This window comes from Dromaius novaehollandiae, chromosome 7, assembly GCF_036370855.1.
Source record: "Dromaius novaehollandiae isolate bDroNov1 chromosome 7, bDroNov1.hap1, whole genome shotgun sequence".
Taxonomy (NCBI): domain Eukaryota; kingdom Metazoa; phylum Chordata; class Aves; order Casuariiformes; family Dromaiidae; genus Dromaius; species Dromaius novaehollandiae.
In genome coordinates, this window is record NC_088104.1 from 21898226 (window position 1) to 21920404 (window position 22179).

General features: G+C 40.2%; 2 protein-coding genes across 3 annotated transcripts in view; both read right to left on the reverse strand.

Moving 5' to 3' along the window:
* The window catches only part of LOC112979697 (sodium channel protein type 1 subunit alpha), a 60790-nt gene extending 52954 nt beyond the window's left edge, over positions 1-7836 (reverse strand). The window contains exons 1-4 of one of the 2 annotated variants that reach the window (XM_026094093.2): positions 7752-7836; positions 6805-6933; positions 6006-6097; positions 4818-5090 (exon numbers count right to left, since the gene is read on the reverse strand). In XM_026094093.2, the coding sequence (XP_025949878.2) occupies positions 4818-5090; positions 6006-6097; positions 6805-6933; positions 7752-7831 (574 nt within the window). In that variant the 5' untranslated portion in view covers positions 7832-7836. Of the gene's footprint in view, positions 1-4817; positions 5091-6005; positions 6098-6195; positions 6288-6804; positions 6934-7751 lie in introns of both variants that reach the window. The other variant, XM_026094097.2, reaches the window with a different exon arrangement.
* A 4627-nt stretch (positions 7837-12463) lies between these two features.
* Positions 12464-21184, reverse strand: LOC135328930 (sodium channel protein type 1 subunit alpha-like). The gene is made up of 2 exons (XM_064515500.1): positions 20875-21184; positions 12464-12628 (listed from the first exon to the last, which is right to left on the reverse strand). Exons 1-2 carry the CDS (start codon positions 21136-21138, stop codon positions 12464-12466), a joined length of 429 nt encoding a protein of 142 aa, XP_064371570.1. The 5' UTR covers positions 21139-21184.
* Between the last annotated feature and the right edge of the window lie 995 nt (positions 21185-22179).

A 22179-nucleotide genomic window follows, 5' to 3' on the forward strand; every position in this document is an offset into this window, starting at 1 on the left:
AATCTTATGCTGCACTGTGTCAGCCCGTCTGAATCAAAACACGCTGGAACATAACAGCGGGCTGGGAGAAACCCAAATCTGATTCCACATTTACCTGGAGCGGTCAGCCATGCTCAGTGCGGCATCAGCTAAACTCAGTCTTCAGAACAGTTTACTTTACTAAAACTTTACTAAAGTTTTGTAGTTTAGACAAGATGTGCCCTAAAAGCAGTTTGTTCTTGCCAGATGCACAGGAAACAGCCATCCGGACTTTCCCTTAATGCCCTGATACAGCCATGTTATGCAGGGGGGCAGATAGAAACGCTCAAAATATTACCATGACAGGAAGATTTTTATGACTACGCAAGGTGACCGGCATAAGCATGTACCCCTAACTAGATGCAAAATTCAGAATGGCGTTTTGTCAAAGTAGTGTGGAAAGTCCCTCTCTGCTTCAAAGGTATATGTTTGACTTCCCTTTATTTGATTGTGAAATGGGAAAGAAATTCCTGAGATATGAGTACTTTTACCTAAACAGAAATTAAATTTTTTTGGCAAAACTTAGGGTGAAGACTAGAAATGAGTGTTTGCTGCATAAGTAAACAGTCACTAGGACTTCAGAGGGAACCCAGCGTCTAGGAGTGGGAAGACCACAGTGACAGGAGAAAGATCAAGGCTTTCCGAAACCTAGCACAAGGAAAAGGAGGAGCCTTGCAGGTGCTGCAAGATCTGGCACCGGATGGTGAGAAGGAGCATTTGCAACACTGAGTCAGTGGCAAAGTCATGTATTTTGGGATCAGCAGTACCAAATCCTTCGGTGTTTGCAACCACTATTGTGCAGGGACATTAGCGAGAGCACCTGGGCTGTGGCCTCTGGCCCTGAGACTTGTGGTGGTGGCTCCTCACCTTACGCAGTTCCAGGCACAGGAGGCCTCTGTGCAGTGTCCACTGTAGCTTCTTTCTGCTCCTTTCAAGTAACTTAGGAGGGAACTTAGTCTCTCTACCAGCCTTGGTCTTTCAAAGATCCAGAACACTACCTGATAAGCAGCTCTCAGGCTGTTTCCCTCTGCTCCTGAGCAGACTCATTGACAATATGTTTAAGATGAGAACACATTTTTTTAATAATATTATAAATATTATACCATAATATTATATATTATAATTAGATACATTATTACTATGGTATATAATAAAATAATATAATGTAATGTAATGTAATATAGTATTTTAATTTTTCTTAACCTATTTACAAGGTTAATAAAATGCAGAGGCAAGGAAAAATAGATATTTCAACTCAATTACATGGAAAGAAAGAACAGAGACTGCACAGGGACATCCCAAAAGATTCTGCTAGCTAAACCAAAAAAATCTGATTTCACGGACTTGAGCTGCACAGTTCATCAGAAGAGTAGATAATGTGGCCATCACTGGAATGATTCCCTAACGAGCAATGATGAATTTCAGAATTGTTCTGAAAGTCTCCCTGCAATGTTCCAGAGCACACCATTAAATACATAATATTAACTGGGAGACAGCAATTACTAGCTGAAAAAGTGTGTTTCAACACTCAGTGCAAGATTTATTTCCCAGAAAAATTTGCTTATGACAAGCTTAATGAGTAAACCTAAACAGATCTAGTATTAAATTTATTAGATTTGATATCACAGAAAAAAAATGGTAAAAGGAAGAAAGCATTTGACTTACCAATGTCAGCAGAGCTTACATAAAGTCTTTCTAAATGGTATTTCCAAAAATGAACTCAGAAGAAAAATTAGGGCTTACATGCTTTCTTTGCCTAGTACATAGAACTGTCGTCCTCAAAACTTTTATAATTCCTACCAAAGACATTGCCATTGCACTGCTGTGAGCTCCAGATAAGTCCTTTCTTATTGCCCTGTCACGCAACTGATTTAAGAACTAATTGCAACTCGTCCCCATTGCTGTATCCTGTCTGCCCACCGCAAAAAGACTAAGCTGTGAGAAGATCATTTTTTCTCTGTGCAACTGCCTGTAAGCAAGGACAAGCCTACTAACTTCATAATAAGCCTCATAATTTCATAATAAATTTCATAATACATATGAACTCCTGTGTAAATATACCAAAAGTGAAGTAGCCAATCCAAAAAAGTATTTTCTCTGCCTAATTCAACTTCATTTTTCAAGGGGCTTCAGGACTTCTATAAGCCAAATGGAATCAGAGGTTGAATTTATAGATTCCTTGTTATAAAGCTAGAAAATAAAGTTCAACCTTGAAGACTAGGTTGTTATTAGGAGACTTTGCTTAGATTTTGTTATATGCTGCAGCATGGGATCCTCCTGAATGCACATGTGTTTAAATGAGGTGTGTTTTGTAAAAAGATTGCATCTGGATTTAAGAAATTCAGATGGAAATCCATCACAGACATCGATCAGCTCCTTAATTGCCATCACAGTTAGAAACTGTCTTCTTTCTATTTCAAATTTGTCTAGCTTTGACTTCCAGCTATTGAACCTGTTATGTCTTTGCCTGCTAGATCAAAGAGATGTCTATGATGAATTTTCTGTTCCCCATGAGGTTTTTTCTCAACTGTGATCAAATCAGCCCTTAAACCTTCTCTTTGATATGCTAAGTAGGTTGAGCTCCTGGTCTATCTTGGTATAAGGCATGTTTTCCAATCCTTTAATCATTCTTCTCTTTCTGAACATTGTCCAATTTTTCAACATTCTACCTAAATTGAACTCTATATAGTATTCCAGTAGCAACTGCACTAGTGCTAAATACAGAGGCAATACTGCCTGCCTATTCAATAATTTATTTATGCGAACAGGATAGTATTTAGCTTTCTGGCTGCAGATTTTTGGCCTTAATTTTCCAGAGTCATGGCTGTTGCACAGTGCCTTAGGGGCCCCAGCCTTTATCTTGCTAAGGCCTTCTAATTGCAATTTTATACCCTGCCTCTCAGTTGCAGCTCTGTAACCCTTCACATGCAGTGTGAACACTGTGGCAGTGTTTTCCAGAGCCTCTGTGGCATTATTTTGCCTTGGTTTGCATGCTGTTTTTCCTGTGCTCTTATTTTCCTGGCCTTGCACCTGTGGCTGCTACTGGCATGAGGAGCACCCCTTCTTCCCCCCACTTCTCCTACTTCTTGGCTGCAGCATTTGGTTTATATTAGGAAAGCCAATATATGCATGCACAAAGCTTAGCAATTAGCCATGCCGTGCTGGCCCCCTTCAAAGCGAATTCCCATCAACGCTAACAGCACTCTAAGAAGGAGCAACCAGGAGGGATTTTGAGCAAATCATGGTGAAAAATATATGTTTAATGTGGGAAAAGTATTACGGGGGAACCACCTACTTTCACTGGAAAAGTGAGAACCCAGCAGAGGACACTCACCAGGGGACCCCAACACTTCTCTTTGCAGCTGGCCACTTTAGGTAATTTTCTCTTCTCCTTTCTCTTTCCCTTTTCCTTCCTCTTTCTTTCTCTCTCTTCCCTTTTGTTTTTATTTTTCTCCAAAAATAACTTTTACTGTTAGGGATGATGTATCCTATCAGCCACATAACTGCACTAAGAAATCTTTGTGCATGCGAACCTGTCCCAATGTGCTTTGTGCAGTATTGCTTTTTAGGATAGGGAGCTTAAGTTTGTAACCTCACATTTAGCTGCACTGAAATGTATTTGTTCATCTCTCTCCAGTTTGTCAGACTACTCTGCTTCAGCAAAACTCATTAGAAAATCATATGTTGGGATACTATCAAAACGGAAAGATGTTTCAAGAGGGCTTCTGACAAAATTTTTCTGGGACTGGTCCTATTCAAGAATTTTACTAATCTAGATGATGGAAGAGGAATTATGCTTATTAAATTTGTGAATTATTATACATATCTGATAAGGACGGCAAGTGAGTTGGAGGAAAGGACTACAATTTACAAGATCTGGGACAACTGGAGATACGGCCTGAAAAACCAGGGCACTATTCAGGCTGGAACAATGAACTGTGCAAATACAAAGTGAGGACCTAATGTGGTAAAAGTCTGTAAAAGATTCAAGAGACAGGCAGACCACAAGCTGAGCAGTATTTATGGATTTCAGTTGCAAACAAAGGCAAACACTAGCTTAGGGTACATAGCACAGAAATGTAAGTTACTGGGCTACAACATAATTCTTCTTTACTTAGCAGGCTTCATGTGCAGAAGAAATGCCTAGATGTGGGTACTGAACTTTAAGAAGGATGTTTACAAACAAGAAAGAGTCCAATGAGAGATCTAGATCTAGGGCACGACAACATGAGAACCGTTTCTAAATACCTCAGACACACTGTTTAAAGCTAGGGAATAATTTGTTTTTCATGCCTGTGGAGAATATAATAAGAACAATGAGCTTAAACTGCATCAGGAAGATTTATGTTGGATCTTAAGAAAGTTTCTAACAATAAGGCTCGTGAAGCACAAGAATGGGTAAAAGGTGAAACTAAAGAAGACTCCATCACTCTAACCACATGTTAGGTGGACATCTGTCAGAAATGACTTTGCAGTCTATTGTGATCTTGCTTTAGAGTATGGGAATGGACAATGTTTAAGATTCTGAACTAATTTTGAGGACTAATTTCGACTGCTCTCTATCCTCATGTAGCTGTGTACCTAGCAGAGGGAGGTGAGAAAAAGAGCTGTATCATCTAGAGCGACTGTGCTCCTTGTTCCTTCCTCTGCCACGCAGGCTCCTGGGGCAGGTCTATGAGAAAGAAAAAACACTTTTCCTGCTTCTTCTCAGCCAAACATATCCCTTCTTCCTCGCCTTATTTCTAAGAACTGTGTTAGCCACAAATCATTCCAGTAAGAATTACGTTAACAATACTTACTTTCATCCTCAATGTACCCCTTCCAGTCAAATGGAGTCACTGTTGAATTAACCAATGTACCATTTTCCCCTATTGTGGTGTTGAACTGGGAAGTAATATTTGTTTCCAAAGTAAAATTTTCTGGAGGCCACTGCAGGCATTTATTCCTCAAGTTGCCCATGAACAGCTGCAGCCCTATTAGTGCAAATACACTCAGACAAAACACAGTCAGGATCATGACATCCGAGAGCTTCTTCACAGACTGAATTAGGGCTCCCACGATAGTCTTCAAGCCTGCAAAAGGAAAGGAATTTTTATTCTGATGTTCAAAATATTTTTAAAGCATAAAAATGACAATGTCTCCCAGTAAAGTTATAGATTTCATGCAGAAGCCCAAATAAATGATTATAATGTCTGTGAAATAACATTTTTGTGAAGAACTTATTCACTTGTGAAAATGAATAAACAGCAGAAGTTTATGTTCATTTGAAACTGTGAATGGAATGAGTTGCATATATTTCAAAACACTTGTTTTAATGCTAAAACAAGTGACTTCATTATTCATGCTGTACAGGAATCTTACATAAAAGTCTTCCTTCTTTTTATTTGCCAATACCTCTTGCCCCAAACCTTTGCTATTATCAGTTTTATAACATACTAGATTGAGAAAACAATAGTAAAGAGCCCATTCAACAATAAACAAGATCAAAATTTAATGCTATAAAACTGGAGATGGTTTGGAAAATTGTAGAATTTTAAGATAATAAATCCCCCATGCAATGCCCATGCTATTCTTTATTATCTTATTCCTTTATCTACACTACTAAGTCAACATTTCAAACATTTTTATTTTTAGTCACAAATAGTCACAACAAAAAACACATAACATCATGTAGGTAAAATACACATGGGTAAGAAAACTTCAGGATTACTGATTTTCGTTGAATGTGGAGAAGAAAGCTTGACATCATAAGATGCAAACCACACACGCTGTGTACTGCAATGTCTCATGCAAGAATCTGTTAAACGCAAAGGCTGATTTCAAAAGGAAAGAGCTCATGTTAAAAAGCAACGAATCAGAGATTTCGGTGAATTCTAATATCTTCCGATTCCCGCTTTTTTGTGGAAATAAATCAGGCTTATGTTTAAAAAATGTGAATTCAGTTCCGGTGAATTAAAATCAGCCTCAGTGTTTAACCTAGCTCTCACCTGGAATGACTGATATTGTTTTCAAAGCTCGGAGAACTCTGAATGTTCTCAACGCTGAGACATTGCCCAGGTCCACAAACTCTGTCACATATCTGTAATAGGGGAGTTCACACACAAACACAATGACAGGATAAAAAGGAACAGTTGGGAGGTACGAGGGGCCTAACACCTTACACCAGTTACTTCTTACCTGGGATTACAGAAATAGTTTTCAAAGCTCTCAATACTCTGAAAGTTCGAAGAGCTGAAACATTGCCTAGGTTTACAAATTCTGTTACATACCTGTAGGATTAAATCACAGTTATTCAGAATTTAGGCAAAGTTTATGCTACTTACTTGGGTCTTTCATCAAGACCGCTTTGGCGAGTTTAGCAAAAAATTAAATAGCAACAGTCAGAGGTTTACCTTTCACTGCAGTTTCCCTTGCATTAATATGCTTTCAGGGCCTTCAGTTAAATTAAATGTCACTGAAGTGAATCACAGTGATTTAACTTTGAAAGCCTAAAAGTTATCTAGACTAGATTGGTAAGTTTGTAGAAGGAAGTCAAAGGGATGCTCCTTTTCTGCTCAGAGAAAAAAATTCAGGACATGAAATTAGCCGCTCTAATACTAACTGTACTAATGGCTTCTGCAGTATTTACGTTTACATCAAAATATGCATTTAGAATGTGAAAATTGTTTTAGACAAAGTAAATCCATAGAACAATTTCCTTTTTAATGCAATTGATGTTTATTGATACTAATTTCATGCCCTTTATACCCTTCACTTTCCAAGAAAAAGCAAAAAACAAAAACTTACGCAAAGGTAATGACAGTGAAATCAAGCCAGTTCCATGGATCTCGCAGAAAAGTAAAATCTTCTAAGCAGAAGCCTCTTGCAATGATTTTTATAAGTGACTCAAACGTGTATATTCCAGTGAACGTATACCTGGAAAATATCAGAAGATTGAAAGGAGGAAATAAGTAGCAACATTTCGCATTTCTATTTTGCTAGAAACCTTATGATAAAATGGAGAACTTATTTGATTTCAAAACTGGAAAGGAAATAGTGTCAATAAGCAATTTCTCCTAAAATTTATTATATTCATCACACATATTTGTATATTTACATGCATTACTTGTGACAAACGTTAAAGTACCCCAGTCCCGATCTTGTGCATAAATCAAAAGAAATAAAGCAATCGAATAAATGACATATATTAAAAAATTATTGGTTACATTCAGGTTAAAAGTAAACAGCACTAGCTCCATTACTGTTACCCAAGAATGTTGTAGGAAAAAGTTACTGGATGCTGTCTGAGTCACTAACATCTAAAATATGTAGCATTCACTCTAAAAAAGGAAGCATATAAATGTGCACCTGTGTCCCATACTAGGAATACTTGTGCTTATATGTCCTTAACTGGCACCTACAAGTGGATGGCCGTTGGTCTGTTATTAATGCAGTGGTGTAAAGGAGACATAAGAGCATATGTAGCTGGTAACGTGTGAATATGAGAGAAAACTTCAAATGGAATCGAAGCAGAATACTGCCTGTAAACAACCATTTTATCTTTTCTACCCAATTGTTCTACTACAAAGAGTTTTAAAAAAATTATTCAACATTTCTACATAGTTCAGAGAGGAAATAGTACCAGTGTCTCCTGGTAGTTCCTGCCAGCACACATTACAGCAGTCACTAGCATCCTGAACCTAGAGGGACAGAGGCAGAGATAGGAACTTCTTTAAATAAAACATGCAACTTACTCTACATTCTTTGTCCAGTCTGGAGGGTTACTCATGGTCATAAATACACAGTTGGTCAAAATAGTGCACATGATAAGCATGCTGAATAATGTAAATTAAAGTTAAGGAAAATACAGTAGTAAATCTCACAATATCACACCAGTCATGCATCTTAAGTACAATAAAATCTTACCACTTACACAAACCTTTTTGACTTTGCACTGCACATATATTTTGATTAATCTGGTAGTTTTCATTTAGTACATTAAACTTAATGTTATTCTTTATTTGTTGATGGTTTGGGTTTTTGCTTTCAGCTGGTGCTGAAAGATGACCAAGCAAGCTCTCACATGCCTGGGAGGTGATGTCAGCTGAATAACAGTCCAAAATGACATAAATTGCAGAAAAGTATTATTTTATGTAAGTACCTAACCTGACTAAGCTTGTCTTCCACTTCTACAGTCTTAGTACTAACAGTTGGCATATGCAAAAGCAGCTCAGGTGAAAAACCAGAGCACGTTATCCTTTTTATTGACCATGAAGTAGAGGTGTAGAGATGGCACCCAAGGCAGCCAGCGGACGCCCCCAGATATGGCCAGTGCAAGGTGCCCAGGGAAAGCTGGACTCTTCCCACCTCACCCTGGGCGAGCCACCTCTCACCACTGCATGCGGGGGGGACCAGCAGGGCTCTTCAGCCACATTAGCTGGCTACATCAGTGGCTTGAAGTGAGCCAGTCCTCCTGACTGCAGGTACCAGCTACCTCACGCATGAGCAGGTAGCTGAATCAGTTGCCTTAACGCATAACACATAGTTATAGATTAATGCATTAACTTCAGAATTTCCTTTCAGCCAGTTCAACAAGCTTTCCTGAGTAAGCCCTGGTAAGCAGGCCCTAAAAAACTGTGTATTTTTTTCTTTCTGTCCTTACTTCCTTCTAGAGGCCTTCATTCCAGAAGAAAACACAAGACTTACAGGGTGGAAAATAAGTGAAAAAAAAATGGGCCTACTTTGACAAGAGGATGTGGACAGACTGTGGTTTCTTACTCTGTCTTCGAAGCTATAACAACTTCTGGCAATTTTTCTATTTGCTCTCTCTGTCATACAAGATTTAGCACTGGTCTGACCAAACTGAACCTTCCCAGCTATTAGCATTTACCCAAAGGCCAGCTAGCTGGAATGACTTAACTGTGCTGACCAGCTGGATGAGATCAAAACACAGAATACTAGGGGGGGGTTTGTACTGTACCGTATTGCATTTGGACGTATAACAGATGCTAGCAGGAAAAGAAGCACGTCTTGTTCTACCAATGCTGTCATTTTGAAATGGTCAATACTGTCTCGTGGTCAATTGCTTGAAAAGCATGGAAAAGTGATGAGGATTAGACTGAAAATACATTTTTTTTTTAAAGAGTTCCAGCAAGGAACAATTATTCTGGGACTATCACACCCAGCCTGATAGCTCAAAGCGAGTTGTGATAAGGAGCTGGGGCAATCCGCTGTGGTTTCGTTGTACCGATCTCAGCTTGGCTTACAGGATCCCTCACGCTATGAACAGTAGGGCCTTCCCTTTTCTTGGTACTAAAATGACTTTGATTATCCAAACAATCAGAATGACACAAGTAACAAAACTAGACTAAAAAGTGACTCAAAATGACCACATGATGGCAGCAAAAAGTAAGAAATGCTTACACCAAAAGGGGAACTCATCTCTCATTTTTTTCTTCTAGCCTTCTCTCTAAATGATGTGCTCCTTAAGAACAGTTGCATCAAAATAGCCAGCACAGAAGCTAGCTTAAATTAAAGAAAGCAGTTTACAGATAAACTTGTATATAAGAGCCCAGAGTATATAATTTTATTTTAAAAATTAAGTGGATAATATTTTGTGGGTTTGAGTATAGTTTTATGCTCTGGACAAAAAGAATGTAACTTCACTCTAGGTGAAAGAAGAATAGAAGTAACGTCTCAGCCTAAACATTGCAGAAAATAGGTGCTAACATTAAGATCACCATTTAGAGCTGCTAAACAATTCATAGATATTTTCGAGTACACATTCAAATCCCAGGGAAGGATTTAGCTGCCTGATTCCCACAGATAGGTGGGCGACCTTTGGTGAAATTCCTGAACAAGCAGTGAATATTGCAATATCTTTAATTAAGTGACCTAGCTCATGCTGACAATCATGCTGTCACACAAACTCTGTGCAGTAAAAACTGCTGTTCAGTGCTGGGGAATCCACTGCTTGAGGGCCGTGCGGTGCTTGTCCACCCGGTGCACACAGTGAGCATCACCCTGCTCCTTTCTAATCCGCCTTGCGCTCCTCAGCTGCAGTCACTGTGCCCTCTTCTCTGCTCCCCCCACCTATTCCTGCGCCTTCCCCCTCCCCACAAACTCTGGCCATCTCCCATGGCTCTTGCGAAGCCCTGGCCATCTCCCATTACTCCTGCAAAGCCCTGGCCACCTCCCAGCGCTTCTGCACTGCCCGCTCTGCTCCATGCTCTGCCTTAGCTCAAGTCAAGCAGGCCCCAAGAGGAAAAAAAAGGCAGAATGCCAGGCAGGGAAACGACAGAGCACAAGAGAGGAATTCGTGCTGTTACCGGCTTCTGTCTCTGGTGTTACAGTAGGCACCAGCAGTGAGGAGCAATAACTGCGGTGAAAAGCCGCAAGGGCTGGGAAAGGCCACGCGCTGCCTCTTTGCAGGGGGACGCCAGGTCACCGTGCGGCTGGGCACGTGTGAGCAGAGCACAGTGTACCAGCGCAGTGCACACTGGCTCCAAAAATCTGGAGCATGCGCCGGCTGAGGCTTTCCAAGATCTGCCAGTTTCACCACGCTTGAATGTGTTTGTCCCATGGAAAGCGAAAGGCACAGTCCTGTTACAGAGGCCGAAATGGCAAACACCGACCTCGAAACATCTAGGCACTAGATCTTTTCAATAACGCAGTCATAAAATTATTAAAAATAATAGGCAACATGATTCTCTAGCCTTTTTCTTGTAAGTGGCTAACCTGGTTTAGGTGAAATATCCCCAAAACACTTAGACTGACGAGTTTGACAAAACACAAGCAACTCAAATCCAAACTGCATAATGGAAAGTATTAAGTGACTCTTAGTTAAATAGTCGCATTTGCAGTGTTTGTAGTGCAGTGGATTGCAAGAAGTGAACCTATGTGTTTTTATTCTTACATTTAAGATAAAAAGATATAAGATCTACATCTATATCTAAGATACAAATAACCCATCCATAGCTGGTAGTACTGAACTTTTTAGACTTTTAAGTGGGCAGGTCACAAAAGAAATCAGTCCATTTAGTGAACAGAATTCCCCCCTAAAACAGAGAGAAACCAGTATACCCAAGACCAGCCCATCACACAGGCTGGTACTAGAGAGAATGAAAAACATTAGCATTGCATATGGCTTATCAGAATCGCTTTTGCCTGATTGCCCCCGCGACCAGAGGGATGCTCCTTGACCACAGTGAGGAGGAACTTAAAAAACCAAAAACCAAAAACCCACTCGGTGAACAATACCTATGTAAAAACCATTAACCATAACGAGCACACACCCAGGGTTAGCAGCTATTGTAGATCAGAGCGCATAACTCATTTAAATGGATGAACATTCATTAGAGAGCTCAGCCTGCCTGCATGTGGCTGCATTTTCACACCATCCCCACCACCGTGTCCACAGGTCTCTACCAGGTCCCTCAGCTGCTGCTGGCTGCCACCTCCCCGGGCACCGTCCTCCCATTCTCCTGCTGCTTCAGCAGCCAGTGAGCGCTGGGGAACAGGTCTCCCAAGCCGGCAGGCGATCAGCTGCCTTTTCCCCAAACACCTAGCAGATCTGCCAGCAGTCTCTAGCATCAGACTTCCGCTTTTGACTCACTGATCTATGTTAAAAGTCTTACTGGGACACTGAAGCTCTCATTTGGTGACTACTTCTCCCACTCCCGGGCTTTTACAAGAAAGGTGCACCTAAACCTCTCCTGCTGGAAATGTCCACCAAGTGTCAGGACCACCAGGCACCAAGCCCACACACCAGTCTAAAAGCTTGGCCCATTCCCCAGTCTGTCCGCACGCAGACGCTGTGCAAGCCGCCCACCGGACTGCCTGCCTGTGCTTTCCTGCAGGGCGCTGAAGAGTGCGAAACGGGCAGGTTTGGGAATGTGAGGTTTGGCATGGCTGGACGGGGCGCCAGGCACACCACCGCAACGGTCTGTAAGGCTGGTCTTGAGGGTAGACGCAGAAGGTCCCCTAAAAGGCAGTATAAACACCCCCAAGTCTGCATACATGCTTAATTGCTTGCGAAACCAAAAGCTTATCTGGAATTTGTGAGCACAAACTGCAAGTAAAAAAAAGTAATCATTTAATGAATAGCTTCAGAGTGCAAAAAAAGAGCCAGGAACACATAACAATTCAATATTAAAATTAATCTGAAGAAACTTTTTCTGGAAACTTCCTACAAATTTAAATTGTCTTTAAATTCATGAGACTGCAAAAAAATTGAAAAAGATTTGCAATTTAAGAGAATGAGTGTTTTCTTAAATCTATCCATTCCATAGATTTCTACAACAGAAATAGTGAAATTGTAAAGAACAGCTAGTATCTACATAATGTATAAAATTGTTTTGTTATTTATAGAATTTTACCATTAAGTCTTACATTGTAAAGTTAAAATAAACCTAAAGGGTACAAAAACCTTTCATTTATAATGACACAAAAACAGTTATGGGTTTTCTTAATTTTTAAGAACAACATTTTGAACAACCACTGAGAAAGGATATGAATGTACCAAAATTTTAATAGCTATTTTTCTAAGAGGATTGAAAGGAGTTAAAATGTACAGGGCAGAAGTGGCACTGAATCGGAAGATTGCCTTCCCTTTATTCAATACTATAAAGGTCTGAAAAAGAGAAAGAAAAAGCAGTTTATAAGTGTGTGTTCAATGCAGAGGCTCATTTTAAAACTTTTCCTACAGAAAAATCATCAAAACTTTAACTTTTTATATAGATAAAACATAAAAACCATGTTTCTTCACACTTACTTTGCATATAAAACTTATCTTCAGTACTTACCCGCTATATAGAAAATAAACATTTTAAAGATAGAACGTTAGTAACCTTATAATAACACTTCATTAAACAATCTCAATGTAATTCTTACTATGATACATTTAAACGGTCCATTTCTTGTAACAAAAGGTGCAGAAATTATAAACTAAAATGATAATTTTATTCATGTTTTTCCATAGACAACTAGCCTCTCCCTTCCTGTTTGAAATACCATAGACAGGAGGGTCACATTACTGTGGATGTTATCAATGTATTAGCATGAGAAATCAATACACAAATTGATTTTCTAGACTATCCATTCCTTTATAGTTTTTATTTTATCCTCTTTCTTGTTCTTTGGGCTAAGGAGAGTGGGAAATGGCAATAACACACCTAGCCATGACTAGGTGGATCTCTGAGGACCGTGGCCATCTGAATACACCTTCTCCGAGGAGAACAAGAGATACATCCCAGCTCACCTCCCTGCGGCAATTGTGGTTTGAAGGTATGAAACTTTTCCAGAGCATGCGGAGCCTGTTAAATTTAAATTTTAACAGCTAAAGAGTCTATGAAATTCAGAGAAACTTCAAGGCATATAGGAATTTTGAAAACTCTTCTGAATAGAGGCAATATTTTTTACTGAAATTTGTCATATTCTTGAAAAAAGAGGCTTTTAAGCATGCAAGCCCTTCTTTAGCAAATAGAAGACAACTGGGTCTGAAAGCTTGTCTGTTTTTCTCAAATACATCACTGGGGCAAATACAGATTGCATGAATGCAAACCCTACAAACATTGCCGTGCTTAGACCATAGGTCATCGTGGTGCAACAACACTAACACTCCTGCACTGAAATGCGGACGGTCACGCTTCTTTGCAGCATTGAGGTGCTCTTCAGCTGCAGGATCAATCAAAAAAGAATGAACTACACTGCAGAGAGAAGGACGAATAATCTGGGAGAAAGCTGCACGCAGTGGAAGAGATGATGCAAGGATTATGGCCTAAACTCCAATAACATTAAAGGGTAAGGAAGAATCTGAAGAAGAGAAATGCCGAAAATTGTTTTTCTCTTTTACCAGAGTAGTTCGTTTCTTGGATAAGCTACGATAAGGGCTGATTCGTGGTAGCACTCCTTGTGTTTGTTACCTTGGTGCAAAAGCGAGCTGCCTGCCAGCGCCCCGGCGGAGCTGTGCGCAAGGGTGTGTGCAGCTGCCTGCGGGACCCGGCGCTGCTCCGCGGCTCTCAGCAACCGGGCTGCAAGCCTCTATTTCTGGACAGGCTGGCAGACAGAGAAAACATGCCAAGGAGGCTCAAGGAAGACAGCTCTTAAGCCTGCTTAGGTTTGGGCAGCTTAGCATGTACAGCCCATGACGTGCAGATGTGGAGGGAGATAGGGAGGTGAGTGAGGGTTTCTGCTGGTCTGTGACAGCTTCTGGTTACTAAAGGCAGAGGGGAAGCAGGGATTAATCCCTGAGGAAAAACTGTCCCCATCCCAAATCACTCACTGGCTTCTTGCACGCCCTGGATTTTTTTGCAACACACCCTATTTTGCCCTGTTCCCCTGCTCTCGTTCTCTGTCATAGCTCTGTCACAACCTGCTCGCTTTCCTGGTCAAACACCTTCCTACGCAGACTTAAACCCTTAATAGTAAGGGACGTTAACACTGAGACTTCATAATGAGTCTTGAGTACAGACTCAAGATATACAGAAAAAGTATAACGTATGTGTTTGATTTCCCCCTTGGCTGCATGGAAACAGAGAGACTGTGTACGAAACTGAGAACAGCGGGATAAAACCTGAGCTAAAGTTTCCAAATTAAACTTCCAGTTATGGATTACAGATAATGGTGACCTTCAAATGGTAACACTATATGATTTGACCTTAAATGAAGCTTTCCTTTAAAATACTGAGGCACCAAGGAGATGAATGATTTTTGGTGCACTGTTTTCAAGCCTCCCTCCCCACCTGCGAGGAGGAAGGCCAGTTTCCCCTCCCAGCTCTGTCCCCAGCTGCCCCAACTCAAGCAGCTCGGCAACCTGAAGCTTGCTCTCTCTGTTTTTGTAGCTATGAGGTAGTTGACAAAATACATTAAAAATCACACTCCATACTAACTTTGTATCCAAGACTACACCACCCACATTTAGTCAACCCACATCTTTTTAAAAATCTTTGAACACAAACATATTAAAATACATCTCTCTTCTATCATACCTTATGGAAAATAACAGCTTGCTGGCACAGCTCCAGGTTTGGTTGGAAGCTGCTGCTATTTTAGCTGTTCTACTTTTTGCTGCCCTGCATAAGCAGAACCAACAAGACTTAAATTTCCTATCTCAGTTTTAATTTTTCACCCAAAGCATCTTCATGACTGGAGCCTTCAGAATGACTTTGGTGGTCCTCTGACTTCTGGCTTTAAACGTGAACCAAAATTATATCCCATTTTTGAGGGAGAATTTTCCTCAAAAATCCAGATAACAGCTACCATCTAATCCCTATGCAAGCTTCCGTCCGTGGTAAGCCTGCTATCTCATTCCAGTCTCAGCTCAGATGCAAGCCAATGCGTTGGCAGCGTGGATGGACACGAAGCATTGTACCCAAAGCTGTCAGGGCAATGTAGACATACACTGAGAAAGGTTAAATAAATTCTAAATAAATAGGAGGTTAGTGTTAGCATATAAAGTATTATGAATACTTTTCCAATTTTATTCGTTACAGTATTTTAGTCATTTTATAAAGGCAGAAAAGCTGCTCCCACTCAAAGATTCCAGTGTGAATATAAGTTAAAAGAAATTAGCAGGAAAACAGAAGTATCTGATTTGCAGCTTTTGCAGTCGGTAACCTGGATTGCAGGTCTGTTGCTTCTGCCTTATTTGATACAAATCGAGGAACTGCATTCCTACCAGAGCAAAGAATGAGGAATGTCGAAAAGATGCAGGAAAAAGAGTAGATGAATCCATGCTGGACAAGGAAGACATGGCCTCCAAGAACCTCTCAGGACAGAGAGTTTTAAACCTTATTTCTCCTTTCCTTCCTCCAAGTTAGCTTTAAAAGTAGTTTCTGGAAGGCAGTATTAAGCAGGCCGAGGACTAGGGCTACTGCACTGCATTTCCACTTCCTATGGCTAAATCCCAGGAAACAGCGGTTTGATCAGATTTGGGACTGATATGCTCAAGTGCCAGGACAAAAGGAAGCATCTTTTCTGCCAGGCATCATTCCACATCCTTCCGTCACGGCAGGGCAGGGGGAGGCAATGGACAATACTAAATCTATAACCATAGCCGGAGGAAGTGAGGTAAGGCCCATGTAGTTCCAGCTATTCTTTTCCTCCTCTTTAATGTAGCAAGCTAGCTTCAGCCCTCAGAGTACGAAACCAGGCAGACTAGAGTTTGATGCAGGCCTGCAGGTCAGGATCTCAAGGAGGTCCAGCTGCTCCCTTTTCTACAGATAGTGATGGGGCCCCCTTGATCCTTTGTGGAGGCAGCTGGAGCATGAACAGGCCGTCACCGCTGCACCGGGAACACACAGATTTTCATTTACACAGAAGTGGAACACAAGAAATGGGTAAAATCCCAAGTTCATTTTTACTCAGTTTTAGACCAAAAAACCCAAGAGCATTGAAGTGACTTTGGATTCTAAACTTCACGGTTCTAAAGACTAACATTATTGAATGCCAGGTCACAAGTATTTCATTATGGTAAAATTCAAAGAATATAAGAACAAGTATCCTATTGCAATAAATAATTATGTCCCAAGGCCACAGCTGCTGGCATTCAGGCTACCTGCAATACAGTGTATATCAATAATCTGAATTTGCTATAATGGGCTGCTTTGTTGTTAAACAGAGGTTGTCAATTTTTATCTTTTCTTTCCAGCTTCAGATAAATACCTGAAGAGTGGTTTACATAGAAACACAGTTACAAAAACAGAAAACTAGCACACCTGTCTGTTTTTGTTTCTCTTGGCAGGTTTTCCTGTTTTTATCATTTCATCTCAGGACTACCTTCTCCACAAATTAATGCTCTTACATCAGCTCAGCACATATTTATTCCTGTATTATTCTATATTAAACTATATAAAATCATGGCATGTGCAAACCTATTGCTGAAAAAAATCTTAAAGATGAAATGCGAAACACTCTAGATGATGCTTCTACATGCAATGCATGCAAAAATACAACGAACTTGTTCAATCTTGCTACATAATTGAAAAGTTCTATTAATTTTACATGTACACACTTGATTCTTGCTACTTTTGCAGTGCAAGGAGGTGATCTGGAAGGATAAATTTTCAAATAGGCCCGGTCAAAAAAAAATAGGAAGGGCCAACTTATTGCTGAAGAATCACTGGCAGTGGAGACAAGGTGGTGATTTTACAGACAATCCCTGTTCTGTTGCAGTTTAATGACTGCGTAAGCCTCAGCCTTCTCACACGCGTGCGCTGCAGCGTGCCGGAAGCGCGACGAGGAGGCTGCCCTGGAGAACCGTGACGGCACCTACAGCGCCCTGAAACGGCTTCCTCGGGGCCAGGTCCCCGCAGAGAGCCCGGGCCGGCTGCGATTCCCCGGGGCCCTGTCTGGGAAGCCCCGAGGCAGCCAAGGAAGATCCCCAAATCGCTGTTCCAGCTGGCCGCATGCCACCCACCCCTGCTCCGGCCGGCGTCGCCGGAGAGCAAGTGGACCCGGCGCGAGGACGGCCGAGGCGCGCAGGCGCTGCATCAGCGAGACTCAGCGGTTTACAGGGGGCCTCTGGCCCTCGGCTTTCAGCAAGGCTGGAACGGAGCTCCGGGCCTCTTTGGAGCAATGTGTCTCCTGACTTTGAAACAGAATTAGCTATTAAAGCTGAAATGCAATCAATGTCATGTTGATTTACGTGCACCAACTGCAGAGGAAATGCAGAAGGAAGCTGTAACACACGCAATAAAGGTGTGAATTTCGTTTGTCTGCAGCATCATGCAGTATTTAAAATATCTAAAAGATAAAAAAATTTAAAGTATAGAGCAATAGGCATGAAAGCCTGCTTTGAACTTGAGAATACTTTGCCTCTAGAAGTATTTTCCTTCGGTTAAGAAAACTTCCACGAGTAGAATGAACAACAGTGTTCACTGATGTCCCTAAACAACAGACACATGCTGCATAAATCTTCTGCTGCTGCAAGGGATGTAAGTACCACCTAAAGAGAACCAGGCCAGATCCTTCACGTCTGTCTGTATTTCTGGTATTTTCCGGGTCTCCAGGCCAGACCTGTGGCCAGTGCTCGTCCACGAAAGGAAAATTTCAAATCAATGCAAACACAATTTTCTGCTTTTCATACTAGGGGTGACAAACCAATTACAAAGAGATTTAAATAACAGAGGGCCTTAGGATGGAAGGCAGGATTAAACTTTAAATGTATAAGATGTTGAGGTATGAAAGGGATATCAGAAATTACTTGATAGGTATCTTAGGAAATGTGGAGCATTAAAGGCTGTCTCTGTGTGTACTCAAAAGCTAAATAAGCTCCAATAAGAACTGGATTTATTTTTATGCATGTATTTTGCATTCTTCTTCAGCACAGGCTTATTTCTATATCCTGTCCTAGATACTTTGAGAACCAGCATCATCATATGTTTCTCTTTCAGTTTTCTCTTTGTAGAAGTCAGAATTATTATTCCTGAAACTATAGAAAATCTTCTTCTCCCCTATGGTTAATACTGCTGTTACCACAATCTCAGAGAATTTCATCATTACAATTTGGTCTCACATGCAGAACTAGGAAAAGAAAAAGGCTCTCTCTATCTGAAAACATAACTGTCTGAGGATGGCAAAATGGCTGATAGCCTTTAGTTAAATACTTATTTAGATGTTTTAGGAAGAACTCTGCTCTGCTGGTTCATGATTCTCTAAAAATAGGAGAAAAAGAAGCAGTGAGTGGGATGTAATACTTGGATCTGAGGCTGATAATGGATCATTTCACTCATGACTCCAATTTGGAATAAAAACATGTTCCTAAAAACCTTGCACAGCTTATTAGGCTTTCTGAATGAACACTATGACCATGTTCATTACTATCATTTGATCAAAGCTTTAAATAACTGTTTTTATTCCCCGTTTGAAAGTTTGGGATCTAAATTGATGTATTTCTGCAGATAAATCCAGGTACAGTTTATGCAGAGGTCTTTATATTGGTCTGAAGCCACTGCGGCACCAGCTGGAGCATTGCAGGAGCATTGCAGGAGCATTGCAGGAGCATTGCAGGAGCATTCCCTGGTACCATTACTCGCAAAAGACAAGTGGAACAAGATAAAAATCCTTCCAAAATTCACATACAGCTGGATAACAAATACAGAAAATAGATATTTTAAAATCAAACTATTGATGTAAAATTGAAATAGATGTTGGAACTTCTACTAGGAAAGTCTGGGCAAGCCGCCTGCTACTGGAGGAAGGAAAAATGGAAAGAATTGTGGTGGGTGAGAAATTTTTGTCTTGTTTCTGACTGATGGGGCCTGGTGGATGGTGCTATACTTGGCTATCAGCTACTTCTGTGAATGCTCTTCCACACCTAGAGACTGAGCGGGGGTACCTGTAGGTCATACCCAGCAAGCCTTCCCTTGTTATCACTGCTGTGAGACACAAGACAGGCTTATTTGACTATGAAAGTCCAGGATGGGCTGTGGGCAGGCAGGGGTGCAATTATATGTGGTTTTATATGATAAACAGTCAGACACAATTAGCACAGTACTCCACAACGCCTGCTTTTATAGAAACACATCTTTTATCTTCGCAAAAGTAGAACTGGGATTTAAAGACAAATCTTCATACACTGTGAATGGCAGATAAAGGCTCTTTCAGAGGCATCAAATAATAAAGGCAAAAATACTGTTCTTTCACATAGTATTTTTTCTCTTCTTGTCAAAATAGGACTCATAAATCACATAAAATTTAGCAAGCTAAAAGACACTTAGAACACAGCACCTTGTGGAAATCAAAATAACTCCTCTCTTGGTATTTATAGAGTTTCCATAATCACAGTATCTAATAATTAAAGTATCACCCAAGCAAGCTATCACTATAAACTGTGAATCTTTTCTGCAGCTTTCATACGGCTGTGCAACAGAATCATCCTGCAAGGATTGCAGACTTGCTAAAGGCCAGTTCCGCCAGAAACTTTTCAATCAGTTTTATATTCTCTTTATGATATTTTCTGCTTACCTGTGTGTTTCTCCATTGACTCCATAAATTTCCTAAGACTTTCGGGAGGCCTCTGCTATCAGAGCAGATTCCTGAGATGAAAATGTGCTATGGATTGGTTCATGCTGTCAGTTTTAAATCTAAAGAACCTTAGAGAAAGGATGCCATGTCCATGTAACCAGTTTCAATACATCTGCACTTTTCTAAAGTTTGCAAAGTACGTCATCTGTTATGTACACATACATGTTCCTATAGGTAATATTATTACACCTGGAATCCCTAAATTTGCTTATTGTCAAAGACTATGCACTATGTTTCTGCTTTGCTATAAATGTTCTTTTGATATAAATTAATTATATCAATGGATATAAACTGTGTAAATGTTGATGAAAATGAAAAAAAGCAGGAAAGGCTAATACCCATTAAGGATTATAGATTCTGCCCTGCACCACTGAAGGCAGTGGGCACTTTGCTACTGATTTACAAACAGTAACAATCATTCGTAATTTTACATTTACTGCAAATGTGATTAATTTAATGTTAAACATCATATTACTGTAATATTACTCGACCTGTAAAGTCAGAGGATTGGTGTGCCAAAGGCAGTCTTACAGTGGTAAATGTGTTCCAAAAACACGAGTTAGATAAATCAACTTTTTGTAAATAGAAGATGCTAAATAGCTATCTAGGAACTTTCTGGAAGGTAGGATATACGTATTCTTGGCATCAGACATTTTCTACACTGCTTGCACACCTAGGCCCTTCGACAATGCCCAGCCATTTCCACATTATTAGAATGACATTTTCTACATGTTTGCCAATTAACAAACTGAAGCAGCAAACTACATCATGCACTGTAAGGAAATTATATATCATGAAAACGATAAAAGACTACCAGCACAGCAATATGAACAAAGCTGGTATCAGACTCACTTTTTTATTGATATAATATGGGTCCATGTCCTCCAAGGGCTCAGACACCATTCCTGGAGGTATGTCGCCGTAAATGAACGGAAGTGTTTTTCCGGCCTCCAAGTCACTGTTTGGCTTTGGCCCATTTTCATCGTCGTCTTTACGATCTTGTTTAGGGTTCTTAGCTTTTTCTGCAGCAATGCGCTGCTCAATAGCTGCAAGAGACTCTCTAGTGAAGTACTGGAAGCTGTCTGGTCCTGGTGGTACAAGCACTGACTGCTCCATCTTTTCATCCTGCACATTTTAATTACCATTTATTCTTCTGCATAGGAAAATACTAGGAGGAAGCAGAAAAGAAGATTCAAATAAACAAGTTATAACCACCAACTAAGAAAGATATAACATTTACATTAAAATGCTTGTGTTTATGCTACTGCTGAACGTTCAAATATGCCCTATCGAAAAAAATGTAAAGGACAATGAAAGAGCAGTTAGCAGGCGATTTGACCTTTTCGAAAGGCACTACCTTGATTCTTCTTATGCTAATTATATAAACTGCAATAATTCCTCAACTCTAGAAAGATACCACACTTTTTACACAGAATAAGCAAAAGCATACTAGTTAAGAATAATCAGATACATTCTTTCTTTGTAACTGTAATTATCTTAAAATCACCCCACATCCCTATGGAATGAATCGGGATAATACTGGCAGTTATAAAGAGCGCAGTTCATCATTCCTAATGCAGAAGTTCCCACTGACTTCAGTAAGATTACCAGTAAACAAGCATTGTCGAACCAGAATTTTTGTTAAACAGAGAAAAATCAGCTCTGTATATTATAGAAGAGAGCAAACTAGTGGTTCCAAGCACTTGTACAATAGTTATTCTGGATAACAAGAGGAATAATTTCTTATTTTCATTTCCTTTAAATAGTTGCTATGTAATTGCTGCTTTAGTCAGTAGCTGTAACTGGATAATTTTGGAAGTATTCTAATATATGTATTTATTTATATAATGCAGCTGAAAAAATAAATCTGGCAAGAGAGAAAAAATGAATTCCTGTTAAAAGCTACAGATCATTCATTTTTAATCTGCTGAATGGCTTTCTCATGATATCAGACATATAGATGAAACCTGTATTTGGATACAGAGTGGAGCATATCCCGTACGCCCAGAATCTAAAGAGATATCTGCAGTCTCCAGCCACTGCTTGGCTCCTTGCAAAATGATTAGTCTACGTTTGAGGAGAGGTCAGGACTGATGCAGGCCAGTACACCTTGGAATAAGCAAGAAATACGGAATGCCGGAGAAGTAAAAGTACAGG